At 35.0% G+C, this 19,210-nt stretch overlaps 1 protein-coding gene across 1 annotated transcript; it reads right to left on the reverse strand.

Annotated features, from left to right (window-relative positions):
- Window positions 1–8,997: 8,997 nt before the first annotated feature.
- LOC138895570 (uncharacterized mitochondrial protein AtMg00860-like) lies at window positions 8,998–9,330 on the reverse strand. The gene has a single exon (XM_070180274.1). It carries the CDS (start codon window positions 9,328–9,330, stop codon window positions 8,998–9,000), a length of 333 nt encoding a protein of 110 aa, XP_070036375.1.
- Window positions 9,331–19,210: the final 9,880 nt, after the last annotated feature.

The following is a 19,210-nucleotide window of genomic DNA, read 5'->3' on the forward strand; positions in this document are numbered from 1 at the left end:
GGTCAACTCTTTCCATTTAAGCTTCTAAATAAGAATTGTTCTTTTAATTAAATTCCGAAAAATCAAACTCGACCACACCCACGGGTCATAATACATATTACGAAACTTCTCGAGACCTTAAGTCACTGAACGGGGCGTAAATTCTTAAAACGACAAGTCGGGTCGTTACATTTATAGTTTAATTTGCGCTAAATGTGGGAAAGAAAACGAAAGGGAGCTATAAACTAGACTAGATTAATAATTTTACAAAAAAAGTATGCAAGATTATGAAAAGAAACAAATTTACTATAAACAGCAAAAGAAAGAAAACAAGAAACGATATGAAAGTTTCATATCTAAAGGCTGTCAAATTTTGATAGAACAAAGTATGAAGGAAAACTAATTAAAAGGAAAAAACAAAAAATCAGTATTTAAACATTTAAAAATGAAGAAAAATGTAAAACCACGGCAAGATTATTTCAAAGAATTAGTAAAATAGAATGTTGAAGTGGTTTATGGTAGTGATTAACCTGACTTTCCTTGATTTAGCACAATAGAATTTAAGAAACAGAAGGGCCAGAAAAGCTGTGGAAACTAAAAACGTAAAAAATAATGCAAGAACAAGGAACTAAACACACAAACAACTGCAAGCGTTGAACCCGCCTGAACCATACGACCAACGCATCCCTTTTATCAAGAGGGTTCAACAACTTTTATTTCATAGAAAGATAATTTCCCTATAAAATAGTAAAAAAGTTTGCAAAGCGGGTTCAATTGTGTGAATCCGCCCTTGGGCTAAAACAGCAAATTAGGAAATTTCTCCAAAATGAAGAGAAGCCGTAGGGATATGATGTGACTCATCTTTTACACATCTAGAACTACTCTGTTAGCTATTTTTTATAATTAAAAAAATTTGGTACGGTAATAAAATTATCTATCTATACTATATTAAAAGCACGAATGCCCTTAGAAAAATATCGTTCGCCTTTTTTACCCTTTAAAAATAGATTTTACATTGAATAAAATTGTCATTTTAATTATCTTCCTAATATTTAGGACTTTCACACCAACTAAAATTCTATTTATTATATCTTTTCTTATTTAAACTCTAAAAAAACTAAATTTAAAAATCAATGAAGAGTTTACCTTACATAAATACTTCACTTTAATTATGATACAACTATAACTATTTTACTATTGTATACAATTATTATTTTAACAAATGGGACTTTTTAATCATATAACATTTATTTACTAAATCTTTATTTATTAAAGTTATGATGTTTTAAAAAGGACTTTAATATTAATTAAGATTTTACCTTATAAACTAATAGGAAAAATTAAATACTAAGGGCTCTTAGAATCTTTTTAACATTATTCATTCATTATCACAAATCTATCTATCTATATTTAAATATCTATCTATCTATCTATCTATCTATCTATCTATCTATCTATATCTATACTATATTAAAGGCATGAAGACCCTTAGCGAAATGTCGTTCATCTTTTTTACCCCTTTAAGATAAAGTTCACACTAGACAAAATAGTCATTTAATTATTCTACTAGCTAATATTTAGGAGTTTGAAATTAAATCTAATTTAATACTCATTAAATCTTTTTTTATTTGAATTAAGTAAGAAGTCCTTATATTTAGGACTTTAAAATTATTAAATTTTACCTTATATCAATTTTATAATTAAAGTATGATTAAATAATACCTAATCTTTATGCGTATGAATTTTCTACAATTGAACGTTTTTAGCTTAAAAGAGATTGTATAATTGTGCTAAATTTTAGTTGAACAATTATGATGTAAAAAAAATAAAATAAAGAAAAGATTGAAGAAAGATAAAGCATTTTGCTTTGTTCTTTATCCCAAATCAGTAATTAACCTATAAATGTTGTGAGTAGTCTGTGAGATTGGTCCACTTACTATTAATTTTATTCTTCGATCAATAATTTTTTTAGATATAAATATTAATATAGATTTTAAAATATAATTAGAAAAATAATTACGAAAATATTTAATAATAGCAAGAGAAAGAGAGAAAGAACGTAATTGACAAAGGTCATTTACTAACACTACGACAAACATAAAGTGCAAAAGTTCAATTTTATTATTTGATAAAAGAGTTTTTGTGGATAAAAGTATTGTTATAATTAAATATTTAATGTATGGTATGAGGTAATATTAATAACTTGAATCCTTAACAAATAGAGTTTTTAGTGATTAAACAGATAATTAAATATTTAAATTAACTTTTTTCCGATTTTGAATTAACTAACTAGCAAAATAATCTAATTTTATTGCTTTCCAAATTCATCAAATAGGTAAAAATATTTTTCAAGGTTACGCAAATCTTAGAATACATAAATTATTTTTCATAAAAAGACCATCATAAGAATATAAAACAAAATCAGTTATAGTATTAAGAATTAAATTGGTTAGGAAATAAGAATGAAATAGTAGAAGACAAAATGTATTCATAAAGAGATATCAGGTGAGAACAATTTAACATATTTGTATATCATATTATAAGATATGTATAATTACAAAATAATGTACAACTAATTTAACTTAATTCATCATCTATATATGCATATTCAGAAGATATTGAATACAATTACTATGTTAGTGTGAGAAAAATTATTTTCAATGTTTAAACAAATATTATATTTTATTTTAACGTCAAAATATATATACTTTTAATTGATAGACACTATACACACGTATTGTAAAACTAGTATTAAAAATACAAAAACCCTAATAATCCATATGTTCCGTCTGTTTTTGGAATTGCTTTAACATATATACAGGATACATTGAACAACTATCCTACGTAAAACAAAACAAAAAACTGATAATCGTGGCCTGAAAGAGCGCCAGCCGGCGTTATTCTCTGGTAAGCTTTTGTTCGATTGAATCCATCGTCGACGGTTGATTTTGCTTCTATCGTTTCTCCAATTTCCTAAGCTTTTTGAAACTTTTGATTTGAGAGTGAATGTATTTATTGTTTACTTGTTAATATCGCATGAGGGGTCCAGCGGGATGAATCAATGTTTTTTAATATTTCCAGATATATACTCTTATTCAGAACTAAGATTTCCTTTTTCTTTTCATGATCTAGTTTCTTTTCACTTACCTCTTTGAGTAATAATTCTTTTTGATAAACTAGAGTAATTTGGAGAAGATCAGCCTCCACTTTCACTTAACAAGTTAGGATAGCCGTCACTACCTTGATTAAACCTAAGGCCCAAGCTGGTCATGTAAATTTAGTGGGTAAAAGATCAAAGAATTAAAGTTTGCACGCGACTAGGAGAGTCCTACAAATCAGAAAGAGGTTGTGTGATGCTATATGCATCAACTAATGATAAAGAAAACTACATGTCCAAATCCAATCACGCTTTAGATAGAGACAATGATGCTTATCCCAATATTATGATTTAGATATGTGTGAGTCCTAATGCAAAATTTTAGGATTAAGTAAAGGCTAAATAATCGTGCATATCTTCTAAAAGCTATGAAGTGATAATCCCAGGTTTGTGAAATGGTATTTCCTATTCTAGTACTCAATGATTACTTGAAAGAAGGACCTTGACTAAAATTTACATCACAAATAGACAATAACACCATTGAGGAGTAGGTAGAACACTTTTTTTCCTTGTTCAAATTAAAAAGGAGGAAAGAAAAAAGAATGAATATGCTGCTCAAAGCTTTTCTGGACTAAAGAAAACCCAGTAATTACAGGTGAGAGGTTGAAGACTAGGTAGTTACTGTACTTCTTTCTCATATTGATCTTTTATATTTGAAGAATTCTTGCCTACACTCGTCTTGTAATTATGATGCCAGTATTCAGTCGTGTTGCCCTTCTATTGAAGACTGTATCAGAGCCTATAGCTTCTCGGTTGAACCCCAAATTCCAACGATCCATCACAGGAATGGCTCAGGTAAATGGATTATTTAGGTTGAATACTGAAATGTATGGGAGGTCTATGGTTTGGGTCCTACTTGCATATCTCCTCAGTCGAGCCCGCCGTACGGGCATGCCTTATGCGGTTTACCCTCTTGTGTGGTTTGCGGGCTATTACACGAGCGAGGTTTACCCTATGTGCACCCGAAGGATAGCAGCTGACGGTTCCCTTAACAAAAACAACTGTCCCTTAGCTCTGAATTCTGATTATAATGCTTCTTAATACATCTTCAAATCAGCTATTCTATTCTCAGTTTAGATATGCAAACTACTAACACTTGAACTTTTTTTTTTTGGGGTGGAATTCAGAGTAACCAAGGCGAAAAGATATGGTCAAAGTTGGTCGTCTCGACGAGGAGAGACATTCAGGGCAAGCCAAGTGCATTCTTATAAAAGTATTTTAAAGATTATAAACCACTAATATTTTGAATCAATGCAGACTTACCTTTAATAAAATGAGAACTAACTATAGGAAACTAAACTTCAATCGAAAACTGATGAAAGAATATTTTTAAATTTTGATTTTTGACATGTATTCCATATTCTGACTCCTTCTAAAATACTATTAACATACATATCCTTTCGAATCCATCAACAGTAAGAAATTTAATTTCAGTCATACACTCTTGCTTACATAAGAAAGCAATTTCCGGATGCATCGGGACATTCAATCTGGATGCATGCTTATAAGCTTGGACAAAAAAAAAAAAGAAAAAAAAAAGCTCACTCCAAAACGAGAAAGAGTAAATTAATTTAAATTTACTCTGGATTCTACTTTTGCAATAGTGATTTATATTAATTAGGTTAAATTTTTAGTTAAGTATATTGATAGAGATGATTAGGAGTCTTTACATAGTTTCTTCCTTTATTGAGTTAGCTAAATGTGATCAACAACCATTAATTTTAAGAACTTATACTTTTTTATTTAACTTTTAATTAATACTTAACTGAAATATAATTTTTAATATAATAACTATATGATCTTTTAAAATTTTGTAATTATAAAGATTGGGTACACATGCAACGCGCGTACCAAGAGACTAGTTATGTTAAATATGATCGAAGTAATTTTTTGTAATATTTGGAGCCACAAGAGAGGTATATGTTACCCATCGAAATCTCATAAAGGTTTGTGAAAAATATTCCAAAATATAAAATAAAATGGAAATAGAAAAAAAAAAAAAAAGAAGGAAAGAAATAGGAATATATACATAAATAGCCACTTGAATTCACTGTTTATATTTCCTAACCGGTATACATAAATTATACATCGTTATGCACATATTATATATTATTGTACATTATTCGACTATTTTTAGTTTAAGTAGTTTGGTGGGTGGCTATTTAGTCAAAATAACATGGGATGACCGTGTTTTACCTTGGTAATTGAAAAAAGCAGTGTCCCAACGTAATTGAAAAACAACCACTATTTAATACAGAGATAAAATCTAGACAAAAATAGTCTTAACTGAAATATGAAAAAAATTAGCATAATATATTGGATTCTAGAACTCATGCATATACAACTTCAATATATTATGTTAGAATTCCACCACATTATGAATTTCATACATTATGCTTGAATTTCATATGTAAAAAATTCGGATTCCAACATATTATGCTGGAATTTTTCCGGATTATAACTAAGGGTATTTTGGTTCAAATTTTATTTTCGCATGAAAAAGTGGCTAAATTTTGATTAATTGTAAGATTGTGGCTAATTTTCAGTTAGTAATTGTAAATCAGGCTAATTCCAAATTTCTGCCGGCTATTTATGTTAATGGGCTATATGCCACTTGCATCTGAGGGGCCTTTCAAGACCAAGCAGCCCAATAACCCAAAATACAGCCCACAAAACCCAACTAACAACCCATAAAACCCGCGAAAAGAACTGACCGGATCCCAGAAACCTTTTATTTAAACTTTCTTTCTAAAATTCAAAACACAGACAAATTTCCAAAAGTGTCCTTGAGATTATAGAACAGAGCATAACAAAGCCTAGGGCTTTTCTCTTCTCACAATCAATCAGCATGACAAGTAAGTCTTTTCAAATTCATGTGATGTTATCTTATTGTGATCAGAATGTATTCAGGATGTTAAGTTCAGAATTTTTTGAACCCACAGTTTACTCGATTTTTTGGGTTTAGAACATATTTTTTGTATTTATTTAGTGTATTTTTTGACAAGAGCGGGTTGCTCTAGTGGTAAGCACACTCTACTTCCAACCAAGAGGTTGTGAATTCGAGTCACCCCAAGAGCAAGGTGGGAAGTTCTTGGAGGGAGGGAGCCGAGGGTCTATCGTAAACAGCCTCTACCCCAGGGTAGGGGTAAGGTTTGCGTACATACTACCCTCCTCCCCCACTAGTGGGATTATACTGGGTTGTTGTTGTTGCTGCTGTTATTTAGTGTATTCTTAACACACATAGATAGTGTGTGAACCGAATCTACTAGGTCAGTTGAACTTATTCCGTTGAACTATAAATCGGCCCCTCGCATTGTGATTATAATCTATTCTTACGGCCTGTGACTTTGAGGTGATCGCTGCAAAATTCTGCATCAATATATCAGATTGTGAAATAATACTGATTTAGAGCTAAAGGGCGAAATTTACCCTGCGTCTAATTATGATTCTTAATTCAATTAGATTGATTAGTTACTTCTTTTTGACAAACTTGTGGAAATTAGAGAAGATCAGCCTCTCACTTATACCTTGACTAAAATTTACAAAAAAAGGAAAAACAACACCAATATAATGTAGGTAAAACACTTTTTTTTCCTTGTTAAGCATTAAAAAGGAAAAAGAAAGGGTTTAGTTGCACTTTTCATTCATGAGTTTTTTGCTCTTATATATTTCAATTAATCAGCTTCAAGAATTTTTGCCTACACTCATCTTGTAATTATGATGCCAATATTCAGTCGTGTTGCCCTTCGATTGAAGACTGTATCAGAGCCTATAGCTTCTGGGTTGAACCCCAAATTCCAACGATCCATCACAAGAATTGATGTGGATTGTGAAATTCAGCTAGCAAATAGAGAAATTAAACTAAGAAAAGAAAAAATTAACTAGAAACTGACTTTCTTCGATAAAAATGGCCAAATGACCCTGAACGAATACAAATACCCCCTTCTCACGCGTGAAGAAGAATTGGGCTAAAGTGTAAAAATAAAATAACTAATAGACTGAAATGTAATACTAAACTGTAATTCTCAGAACTTAACAACAAACTTAACTACTTTTATTCCTTACTACTCTTTAAGCTAAAAGTACTACTTCCTGCAACTGTGCAATTAGCTCTTCATTCCTCAGATCATAACAATACTCCCCCCTAAAAAATTCCTTGACCTCAAGGAATGAATGTTGGAAACCTGACTTGCAGTGCTGTGCATCTTCCCAAGTAGCTTGATCCTCTAGCAAGTGCTCCCACTGGATCAACTATTGAGCTACAGCCTTGTTCCCCTTTTGAATCATTCTCCTATCCAAAACTTTAGCAGAGTATGGGCAGTATGGCTGGACAAACTACTAGATGAAGGCACTTCATAGTAGGGTTTAAGAAGGGAGACATGAAAGGTTGGATGTAACAGTTACTGGGATGGCAGAGACAATGTGTATGCCACCCTGCCCACCTTCTGAATAATTTGGTAAGGCCCATAGTATTTGGAAGACAATTTGGAGAAGTGGTTACTGTAAAGTGTGAGCTGTCGATAAGGCTGTATCTTGAGATAGACCCAATCCCCCACCTGAAATTGTCGATTCACTCTATGCTTGTTAGCTTGATCCATCATTCTCTATTATGACCTATGAAGGTGGAATTTCAGCAACTGTAACTTCAACTCCCTTGAAGTTAAACTTCTGTTAACCTCTAAAACTTCAGATTCTCCTTGAATGTATGGAAGGTGGATGCTGACCATATAGAGCTTCATATGGAGTAGTTTGAATGGAGGTGTGGAAGGTAGTATTATACCACCATTCTGCAAATGCTAGGTATTGTGCCCAATCTTTAGGAGAGTCAGAACAATAGCATCAAAGATAAGTCTCCAAACACCTGTTGACAACTTTAGTTTGTCCATCCGACTGAGGGTGATACGCCGTAGGTGTATTCAAGGTGACTCCTTGAATAGCAAATAGTTCCTACCATAACTTACTCGTAAATACTGGATCTCTATCGCTAATAATATCCTCAGGCATACCATGGAGCTTAAAAATGTGCTCCATGAATAGTTTAGCTATATCCATTGCAGAATAGGGGTGTGTCAGTTCTATAAAGTATGCATACTTAGTTAATCTATCCACGACCACCCAGATCACCTCCTTACCTTTAGATTTAGGCAATCCCTCAATAAAATCCATACTGATGCTGCTCCAAGCTAAGGCTGGAATTGTTTGTGGCTGTAGCAATCCCGGATAAGCTGAGTTATCATACTTACTCTTCTGACATACATCACACTTCTTCACATAGTCCTCCACGTCCTTTTCATTCCTTTCCAATAAAAAAAACAAGCAATTCCCCTGAAGGTGTGGTCAAATCCAGAATGATCTCCTCCCACAGAATCATGCCATAAGTGAAGAATTTCCCTTTTTAAAGAAATGCTAGCCCCAATCACCTACTTGCCATTCTTCCTCAGTTATTGATTGACAAATGAGTAGCCTTTGATTTCTCCATTTAGGTCCTGCAACTGTTGAAGTATTTCCACCAACTTAGGGTCAGACTTCTAACTATCTTGTATGGCTTGAAAAAGATCAATTCTAACTGTAGACAATGTAAGATCAGCTAGTTCCACTGCTGGACTCCTAGACAAGGCATCGACAGCCTTGTTTTCCTTTCCCTTCTTGTATTCAATATCAAAATCAAACATCAACTTGGTTACCCATTTAAGTTGTGCTCCTGTGTGCAGTTTCTGTTCTAAAAGAAACTTTAAGGCCTTTTGATCAGTCTTGGCTACAAAACGTCTGCCCACCAAATACTGCCCCCACCTAGTCACAACCATTACCAAAGCCACCAGTTCTTTATCATAAACAGACATAGTTTGGTGTTGAGGAGACAATCATTTGCTCAGGTAAGCAATAGGTTGTCCTTTTTGCATGATTACAACCCCAATTCCCATATCACATGCATCTGTCTCTACTGCGAAGGGAAGATTGAAATCAGGGAGTGCTAACACTGGAGCAGAGGTCAAGGCATTTTTCAATGCTTGAAAGGCAGTAGATACAGGTTCAGTCCATTTGAAGCAATCCTTCTTCAACAAATGAGTTAGAGGTTTACTAATTTGACCATAACCCCTAATGAATCTTCTGTAATAGCCTTCTAAGCCTAAACCCCCCCCCCTCAGTTTCTTGATGGTTTTAGGCAATGGCCATTGTTGTAAAACTTGTATCATTTTTGGATCAGTTGAAACTCCCTTAGCAGAAATGAAGTGGACCGAGTACTCTATACTGGAAACAACAAACTCTCACTTTGACCTCTTGGCATAAAGGTGATGTTGTATCAACAACTGGAAAGTGATTCTCAAATGTCCAATGTGTTCCACCATACTTCTACTGAATATGAGTATATCATCAAAGAATACCAAGATAAACTTTCTTAAGTGTTCTCTGAAGACATGGTTCATAAGTCCTTGAAAACTTGAAGGTGCATTAGTTAAGTCAAAAGGCATAACCAAGTAATCATAGTGGCCTGAATGAGTCCGGAATGCAGTTTTTTGAATGTCATTGGGTGCCATCCTAATCTGATGGTACCTTGATCTCAGGTCTATCTTAGAGTAAATCTGTGATCCCCCTAGTTCATCCAATAGTTCCTCAATGATGGGAATGAGGTATTTATCCTTGATGGTAATTTGATTGAGATCCCTGTAGTCCACACAAAGCCTCCAGCTTCCATCCTTCTTTCTTACCAGCACCACTGGAGAAGCAAATAGGCTGCAACTATTCTGTATCAACCCCTGAGATTGTAACTCCTGCACCATCTCTTCAATAATATTTTTCTGCACAGGTGAGTACCTGTGAGGCCTGCTGTTGATTGGATTGGCTCCCTCTTTTAAGGGAATATGATGATAAATTATTCCCTAAGAGGAGGCAAGTCTTTGGGTTCTTGGAACACTTCCTCAAACTCCTGTAATACTTGTTGAATCTCTACGTGTTCATCAACTTGCTCTACCTTTGTGTCATCTGCTACACCTCGCTTGAACTAGGAGACACTTTAATCATGAAAAGTTGCACACTATCCAGTGGTGAATTCTGTATAGCAGTAGAATCCACCATCTGCATTTTTGGTGTGATGCCCTTAAAAAAGAATGATTTACCCTCATATTCAAACTTCATGGTTAGCTTTTTGAAGTTGAAAAGGATATCTCCCATATTACTCAACCACTGCACACCTAATACCATATCACAGGTTCCTAATAGAAGCAATAAAAAGTCTACCTTAAACATTGTACTCTGCAGTAACGACTCCAGTCCCTTACACATTCCTGATATTGTAACTGAGTTGCCATCTGCCAAGCTTGCATCCAACAAGTTATAGGGGTCCACTCTCCAGCCCATCTTAGCTACTAGACCACTATCAAGAAAGTTGTGAGTTGAGTCAGTGTCAATGAGCACATTCAGAGATCTTCTTTGGCAGTACCCCATGAGCCTTAGAGTTTTATACCCCCTAGTCCCATGTAAGGCATGAATGTATATTTCACAAGTTTCTGCTACCTCAACTGCATTAAACAGCTCCTCTTCCACCTCCTCAATGGGTGCAATTTCCTCTTCCACTAACTCCAGTAAGTACATTTGTGCCTTTGATTTACACACATGCCCAGGAATGAATTTCTCATCACATAAATAACATAACCACTTAGCTCCTTTTTCACTTAGTTCTGCTGGTGTCAACCTTCTTCTTTTGAATTTATCATTAGTCAGATTCTGGCCCTGGGGTAGTAAATGGTTAGCAGGTGTAGTTACAGGTTTGGAGGTAGGAAAGGATGGTGTAAAGCTGCTTCTAGGTTGGTATCACGATCCAAAATCCTAACCTGTCGTGATGGCGCCTATATCAGTACTAGGCAAGCCGACAACATCAATAACCCACAATTTCCTTTAAATTTAAAAATGTAACGTTTAATACAATACCAAAGATCTAGCAATTTTTGATACAACACTCCCAACACCTGGTGTCACTGAGTACATGAGCATCTAATATGAGTACAAGTCTGTAAAATACGGTTTATAATAGTCTGAGATAAAATACAGTAAACAAGGAGATAGAGAAGGAGAAACAAGGTCTGCGGAACATGGCAACTACCTCAAAAATCTTCTGAAAATCAACTACGCGAAATGATCAACACCCGCTATGTTCAGGAACACCTAGATCTGCACACGAAGTGCAGGGTGTAGTATGAGTACAACTAACTCAGCAAGTTACAATAATAACTAAGGAACTGAAGATAATGACGAGCTACACAGTCATAGTTCACCTTCAGTAGTTCCAGCAAAGAATAGACATGCTTTCAAATCCGGCAGTTTAAGTTAAATCAATTTTATACAGTTCAATTTCAAGTAATCCGGATATAAATTCTTTCAGAGATTTCACAATAATGACAGATAGCAACCAAGTGCAACAACAAATGCAAAGCAAGTACAGCCTCTCAGGCAACAGTCACTCAGCTCATCACAACAGCTCAACCACTCGGCTCTCAGCCCTCAGCACTCACACTCAATGGGTACCCGCGCTCACTAGGGGTGTGTACAGACTCCGGAGGGGCTCCTACAGCCCAAGCGCCATAATCTGCACGGACAACTCACGTGCTGCACGGACAACTCACGTGCTATAATATCCTGCACTGACAACTCACGTGCCATAATATCCTTACCTCACCGACAGGCCCTCGGCCTTACTCCGTCCTCAACCTCTCAAGTCTCTCGGGCTCTCAGGAATCACAAAGATCAGCCCAAACAAAGATAACATAGTATATAAACAAATATCCAGAAAGACTGAGGTATAATACGAAAGAAAAATCATGACTGAGTACAAGACAACAATTAGCAAATAATTCAACAAGTATGCGACCTCTACAGGTCTCAACAATACTATAACATAGCCTAATCATGATTTCTAACATGATTTATAGTCAAATATCTTCAACACATAGAGGTCATATAGCTAACAATAAATTATTCAACTTTATAGTTTTTCGGGACGGACCAAGTCACAATCCCCTAGGTGCAGGCCCACATGCCTGTCACCTAGCATGTGCGCCACCTCCAAAATAATCACATGATACCAAAATCCGGGGTTTCATACCCTCAGGACCATATTTATAATTGTTACTTACCTCAACCCATGTAATTCTTTATTATGCTATGCCCTTTTCACGAGAATTGGTCTCCGAAAGCTTCGTATCTAGCCACAATTAATTCGATTCAGTCAAAACCAATTATTGTAATTAATTCCATAAGGAGATACTAATTGTTTCCAATAAAATTCGAAATTAACTCAAAAATCGTCTGTGGATCCCACGTATCGGAACCCGACAAAAGTTACAGAATATGAATGCTCCTCCAACCACGAGTCCAACCATACAAATTCACCAAAATGCGACACCAACTCGACCCTCAAATCTTCAATTAAAGCCTATGAAGATTTCTACCATTTTCAACCCAATCCTTACCCAATTCAACTTAACAATCTTTTCACAACTTTATTGGTATGTATACATAATACTCTTACACCCAAGAATCATACTATAAATCACCCATTTTTATCCCAAACCCGAAATTGAAGGATTGAGGAACGAAATTCTTACCTCTTTGAAGCCCTAGCAAGATCCTTGTGAAATCTTCAAACCTTGAACAAGAATTGATGGATAAATTACTAAGTCTTCACTTTCTCTCTCTAAAATGCTCTCACCTCTCTCTAAAATATCAGATTTTGGCTCAAAAATGAGCTTCAAGGGTTATAAATCGAAGTTAGATCGGGTCAAAAATTCGAAAGAATGGAAGCTCTGACGCAGTTATGCGATCGCATAACAGGTATGCGGTCCGCATATCCGCCGCATAATTTGGTCTCAAAAGCTAGGCGTTACTGACCCGGTAGCTAATATATATATATATATACACACATCAAATGATATAGTACAACTTTTTTTTCCTCTTTGGGTATATCAAAAAGTACATTAAAATTTTATTTTCCTTCTTTGTATATCTAAAATATGAAATTATAAATATAATTATTTGAAATTTATTGTTGTTTCTATATTAATGTATATCACAATAACGTATCAATGTATATCAAATGTATTCCTTCTTTGTATATTTCAGTATATAACATATATGTAGTATCTTGTTTAGTATATCACAGTGTATAGTACAATGTTAATATGTATGTCTATATATATATATACATATCACGATTTTATTTTTCTTCTTTGTGTATATAAAAATATATATCAAACTTTATTTTCTTTCTTTGTGTATATTAAAAATATGAAATTATAAATATAGTTATATAAACTTTATTGTTGTCTCTCTATCTATATCAAAACAAAAATAATTATAGTTTTCATTTGCCAAACCTAACCACTATCCATTAAAGCAGCAATAGTTGCAAAAATATCAGGAGCTTCATTTCTTAGAAACTGGAGTTTGAGGAACATGTTTTCGATGGATGAGGAAAAGAACCAAAACCGACAAATAAAGTCCATTTTGTTACGAAATAAAAGTAATTTAGTAAAACATGAACAAGAAATGGAGATAGAGAGAAGAAAGAGATTTTATTTCTTCTTCAATTGTATATATTTTCCTATATATTACAAGGCCTTTATATAGACATGAAAAGTGAAGAATCACTATTGTAAAATATGTCATTGAACATGTCATTAATCATTTGATAGGAAGATCATGGAGGAGGTTATGGAGTTACAATCATAACTCTATAAGTATTAGAGTATTGGGAGTTATAGAGATAATGGAGAAGAGTAGACATCCACCATAATTAAATTTTCTTATAACACTCCTCCTTGGATGTCCATAGATGACGTGCCTTGTTAAAACCTTATTAGAAAACAAATTCTAGTGAAGGAAAAAGAGTACGCATGTTTAGAAATACGCCTTTTGGTTGCCTCATTAAAAATCTTGCAAGAAAAATCCAGCGGGACAAAATCTTGTAAAGGAAAAAGAGAACACCGCGTATTAACTCCCCCTGATGAGAGCATCAATTCACATCCTTGAGCCTTCTCATCACAATCTTGTACACTAGTTTCTTGAAGGTTAACGTCGGTAGAGATTTGGTGACCAAATCAGCCATATTATCACTTGAACGGATGTGTTGCACATTGATATCACCATTCTTTTGAAGATCATGTGTGAAAAATAACTTTGGTGAAATGTGCTTTGTCCTATCTCCTTTTATGAATTCTTCTTTCAATTGGGCTATGCATGCTGCATTGTCTTCATACAAAATTGTGGGTAGTTTGTCACACTTCAAACCACATTTGTCTCGAATAAGGTGTATTATAGACCTCAACCATACACATTCTCGACTTGCTTCATGAATATCAATTATCTCAGCATGATTAGATAAAGTAGCCATGATTGATTGCTTAGTCAATCGCCAAGATATTGCAATGCCTCCATATGTAAACACATAGCCTGTTTGAGATCGATCCTTGTGTGGGTCAGATAAATACCCAGCATCGGCATAACCAACAAGATCATAACTGCAATCATTGTCATAAAATAAGCCCATATCGGTAGTCCCTTTTAGATACCGCAATATGTGTTTAATTCTATTCCAATGTATCCTTGTAGGAGCAGAGCTATATCTTTCTAAGACATCAACTGAAAAAGTTATGTCAGGCCTTGTAGTGTTAGCAAGATACATTAGTATACCAATTGCACTAAGATATGGTACTTCAGGACCAAGAATTTCTTCTTTCTTTTCTTGATGTCGGAACGAGTCCTTATTCACATCAAGTAATCTAACAATCATCGGAGTACTTAATGGATGTGCTCCATCCATGTAAAACCGTTTCAATGCCTTTTTTATGTAGGCAGATTGATAAACAAAAGTCCCGTATGCCAAACGTTCAATTTGCAAACCAAGACATAATTTTGTCTTTCCGAGATCTTTCATCTCGAATTCTTTCTTTAAATAATCAATTGCCTTTTGGAGTTCTGTAGGAGTTCCAATAAGGTTTATGTCATCAAAATATACAGCAAGTACAACAAACTTCGATGTTGTTTTCTTTATAAAAACACATGGACAAATGGCATCATTTATATAACCTTCCTTTAGTAAATACTCATTAAGGCGGTTATACCACATTCTTCCTGATTGCTTTAGACCGTACAAAGATCTTTGCAATTTGATTGAAAATATTTTCCGGGACTTTGAATTATGTGCGCCAGGCATTTTAAATCCCTCGAAATTTTTTATGTATATCTCATTATCAAGTGAGCCATAAAGGTAGGTTGTAACCACATCTATTAAATTCATGTCAAACTTTTTACGGACATCAAAACTAATGAGATAACGGAACGTTATAGCATCTATAACAGGAGAATACGTCTCTTCATAATCGACACCAGACCTTTGTAAAAATCCTTGTGCAACAAGGCGTGCCTTATATATTTGTACCTCATTTTATCATTCCTTTTACGTACAAAGACCCATTTATAGCCAACATGTTTAACACCATTAGGTGTTTGGACTACAGACCCAAAAAACTTCACGTTTCTCAAGTAAATCCAACTCAGATTGGATTGCTTCTTGCCATTTTGGCCAATCACGTCTTTGTCGAAATTCTCCAACAGATTGAGGTTGAAGATCCTCATTATCTTGCATAATTCTAGATGCAACATTGTATGCAAAGACATAATCTACCATTATATTTAATCGATTCGAATCTGTCTCAATATCGATTGGGTTTATTGATTGTTCCTTATTTTCTGGAGTCTCAGTCTTATTGATTTCCTCATGAATTTCAGGATTGGTTAAATCATGGGTTTCTTTATGAGAGTCATTTGTAGTGTCATCTTGATCATTTATTTTCCTTTTTCTAGTATTTCGATCCTTAGAACTCAATGGTCTGCCACACTTTAGGTGTGTTTTTGACTCGTTAGCTATGACACTAGAAGATTGTCCAACAGGGACATAAATACGGATTGGAATATTCTCTGTAGGGATATGTGATTTCGTTATCCTTTTTAGATCCGTAAATGCGTCTGGTATTTGATTTTCTATTTTCTGCAAATGAATAATCTTTTGCACCTATTTTTCACAAATATAGCCACGTGGATCAAGATGAGACAATAATGGATTTTTCCATGGAATTTCCCATTTGATTTTACCAATTTCTCCCCCTAATTTTAGGAAAAATGCCTCATCGAATCGACAATCTGCAAATCGAGCAGTGAGCAAATCTCCCGTTAATGTTTCGAGGTAGCGAATAATGGAGGGAGATTCAAACCCAACATATATTTCTAGCCTTCTTTGGGGACCCATCTTGATATGATATAGTTGTGCTACATAAAAATATACTGCGCACCCAATTGTTTTTAAATGGGATATATTAGGTTCATGACCCAAAATTAATTACAACAGGGAATATTTATGATAATTTATCAGTCTAAGATGAACTAGCATTGTAGCATGCAAATTGGCATGACCCAAAATATAAGTGGGTAATCTCGTTTTCAAAAGTAATGATCTTGCTATCAATTGCAGTCGTTTAATCAAAGACTCTGCAAGGCCATTTTGAGTGTGAACATGAACTACATGATGTTCCACTTTTATCCCAATTGATAAGCAATAATTATTAAATTCTTGGTATGAAAACTTAGCAGTATTATCAAGTTGAATAGACTTAATTGGATTATCAGAAAACTGTGCCTCTAATCAAATTTTTTGTGCATTTAATTTTGCAAACGCCAAGTTGCGAGATGATAATAGGTACACATGAGACCATCTAGAAGATACATCTATTAAGACTATAAAATATTTAAATGACCCACTAGGTGGGTGAATAGGTCCACAAATATCCCCTTGTATATGTTCCAAAAACACATGGGACTCAATCCCAACCTTTGTTGGTGATGGTCTAATAATTAACTTGCCTTGATAACAAGAAGTGCAAGAAAATTCATTATTTAAAAGATTCTTTAAAATCTTTAATGGATGCCCATTTGAGTTTTTTATAATTCGTCTCATCATAATTGATCTAGGATATCCCAATCGATCATGGCAACGTACAAAAGTATTAGAATCGGTAACCTTTTGGTTTACGATAGAATGTGTTTCAATTGCACTAATTCTTGTCCAACACAGGCCACAAGATAAAGATGAGAACTTCTCAATAACCCTTTTCTGGCCAGAGACATTCTTGGTAATGATGAGATATTCGAGATTATTCTCATCTATTATTTCAATATGAAATCCATTTCAACGGATATCTTTAAAACTCAGCAAGTTCCTCTTGGACTTGGAGGAGAACATTGCATTCTTTATGATAAGTTGTAACGACCTGGCCAGTCATTTTGAGCATTTAAGTCCTGTTCGGCGGCATAAGGACCTGAGAAGCTTTGTATTATGTATATTGACTGCGTGCTTGGTTTAATTCAGTTACCGGATAATTCAGAGTGATTTGGGACACTTAGTCCCTAAAATGGAAGCTTAAGTCTAAGGATTTTGACCGTAGTTGGAACTGTATGAAGACGAATCCAGAATGGAGTTTCGTCGGTTTCGTTAGCTCTGTTGGGTGATTTGGACTTAGGGGCATGTCCGGATTGTGTTTTGGAGGTCTGTAGCTCATTTAGGCTTGAAATGGCGAAAGTCGAATTTTTGGAGATTTTGTCCGGTAGTGGACATTTTGATATCAGGGTCGGAATCTGATTCCGGGAGTTGGAGTAGGTCCAAAATGTTGAATATGACTTGTGTGAAAACTTTGAGGTCATTCGGACGTGGTTTGATAGGTTTCGGCATAGGTTGTAGGAATTTGAAGTTTCAAGTTCTTTAAGTTTGAATTGGAGGGTGATTCATGATTTTAGCATTAGTTGATGTGATTTGAGGGCTCGACTAAGTTCGTATGGTATTTTAGGATTGGTTGGTTTGTTTGGTTGGGGTCCCGGGGGCCTCGAGTGAGTTTCGGGTGCTTAACGGATTAAAGGTTGGATTTGTGTTGTTGCTGAAGTCTTCAGGCATATGGTATTTTCGCACCTGCGGTGATGAGACCGCAGGTGCGGGATCGCACGTGCAGAGAGGCAAGTGCATAAGCGGAAAAGTGGAGGAGTGCCAGGGGTCGCAGGTGCAAGGTAAATTTTGCATCTGCGATGGAGCAATCGCAGGAGCGGTGAAGACCGCAGAAGCGGACAGGTGCACACACGCAGGTGCGACCCTTGGATCGCAGAAGCGGACATTGAGTTTTGAGTGGAATCTACACCTGCGATGGGAATTCCGCAGGTGAGGTGACGCATGTGTGAAGGAAGGTCCGCAGATGCGGTTTAACTGGCAGAAAAGGGGCCAAATCGAGGGTTTGATTCATTTATTCATTTTTGGACTTGGGATCTCGGGAATTGGCGATATTTCGAGGTATTTTCAGAGAGAGCTTTGGGGTAACGATTTCTAACTCATTTTTTGTTGTATTTCATTAATCTATAGGTCTTTTATTCATTAAATTTCGGGTTTGGATTGAAAATTTAGGAAAAATGGGAAGAAGTTCTTCAACTAAGATTTCTGAGTTTTGATTGTTATTTAAACATCATATTTGGATAATTTTGGCACGAGTGAACTCGTGAGTGAATGGGTGTTCGTATTTTGTGACTTTTACCCGATTTCGAGAAGTGGGCCCGGGTCGTCATTTTAGGATGGATTTCAAATTTTTTATTAAAATCTTGATTTCATTAATTAGATTAGCCTATTATAGTTGTATTTATGATATGTAATTGTTTTGGCTAGATTTGGTCCATTCAGAGTTGGATATTCATGGGAAAGGTATTGTGACCGATTGATTGAGCTTGGTTCGAGGTAAGTATCTTGCTTAATTTTGTGTGGGGGATTTTCTCCTTAGGATTTGAGTCTTCTATGTTGATTGTAGTCCATGTACGCGAGGTGATGAATGCGTGCTCAGACTTATTTGTGGAAAGTTGGTCTTTTAGGATTCTTAGGTCCTTATATTCACCGAGTATGAAGTTGTTCTTGATATGATTAAGTTCTTATTTACTAGTTTCACCTCTACATGCTTTAATTAGAATTAATTGCTTCAGGATTCACTCTTATTTGACTTA

This window comes from Nicotiana tomentosiformis, chromosome 7 (assembly GCF_000390325.3).
Source record: "Nicotiana tomentosiformis chromosome 7, ASM39032v3, whole genome shotgun sequence".
Taxonomy (NCBI): domain Eukaryota; kingdom Viridiplantae; phylum Streptophyta; class Magnoliopsida; order Solanales; family Solanaceae; genus Nicotiana; species Nicotiana tomentosiformis.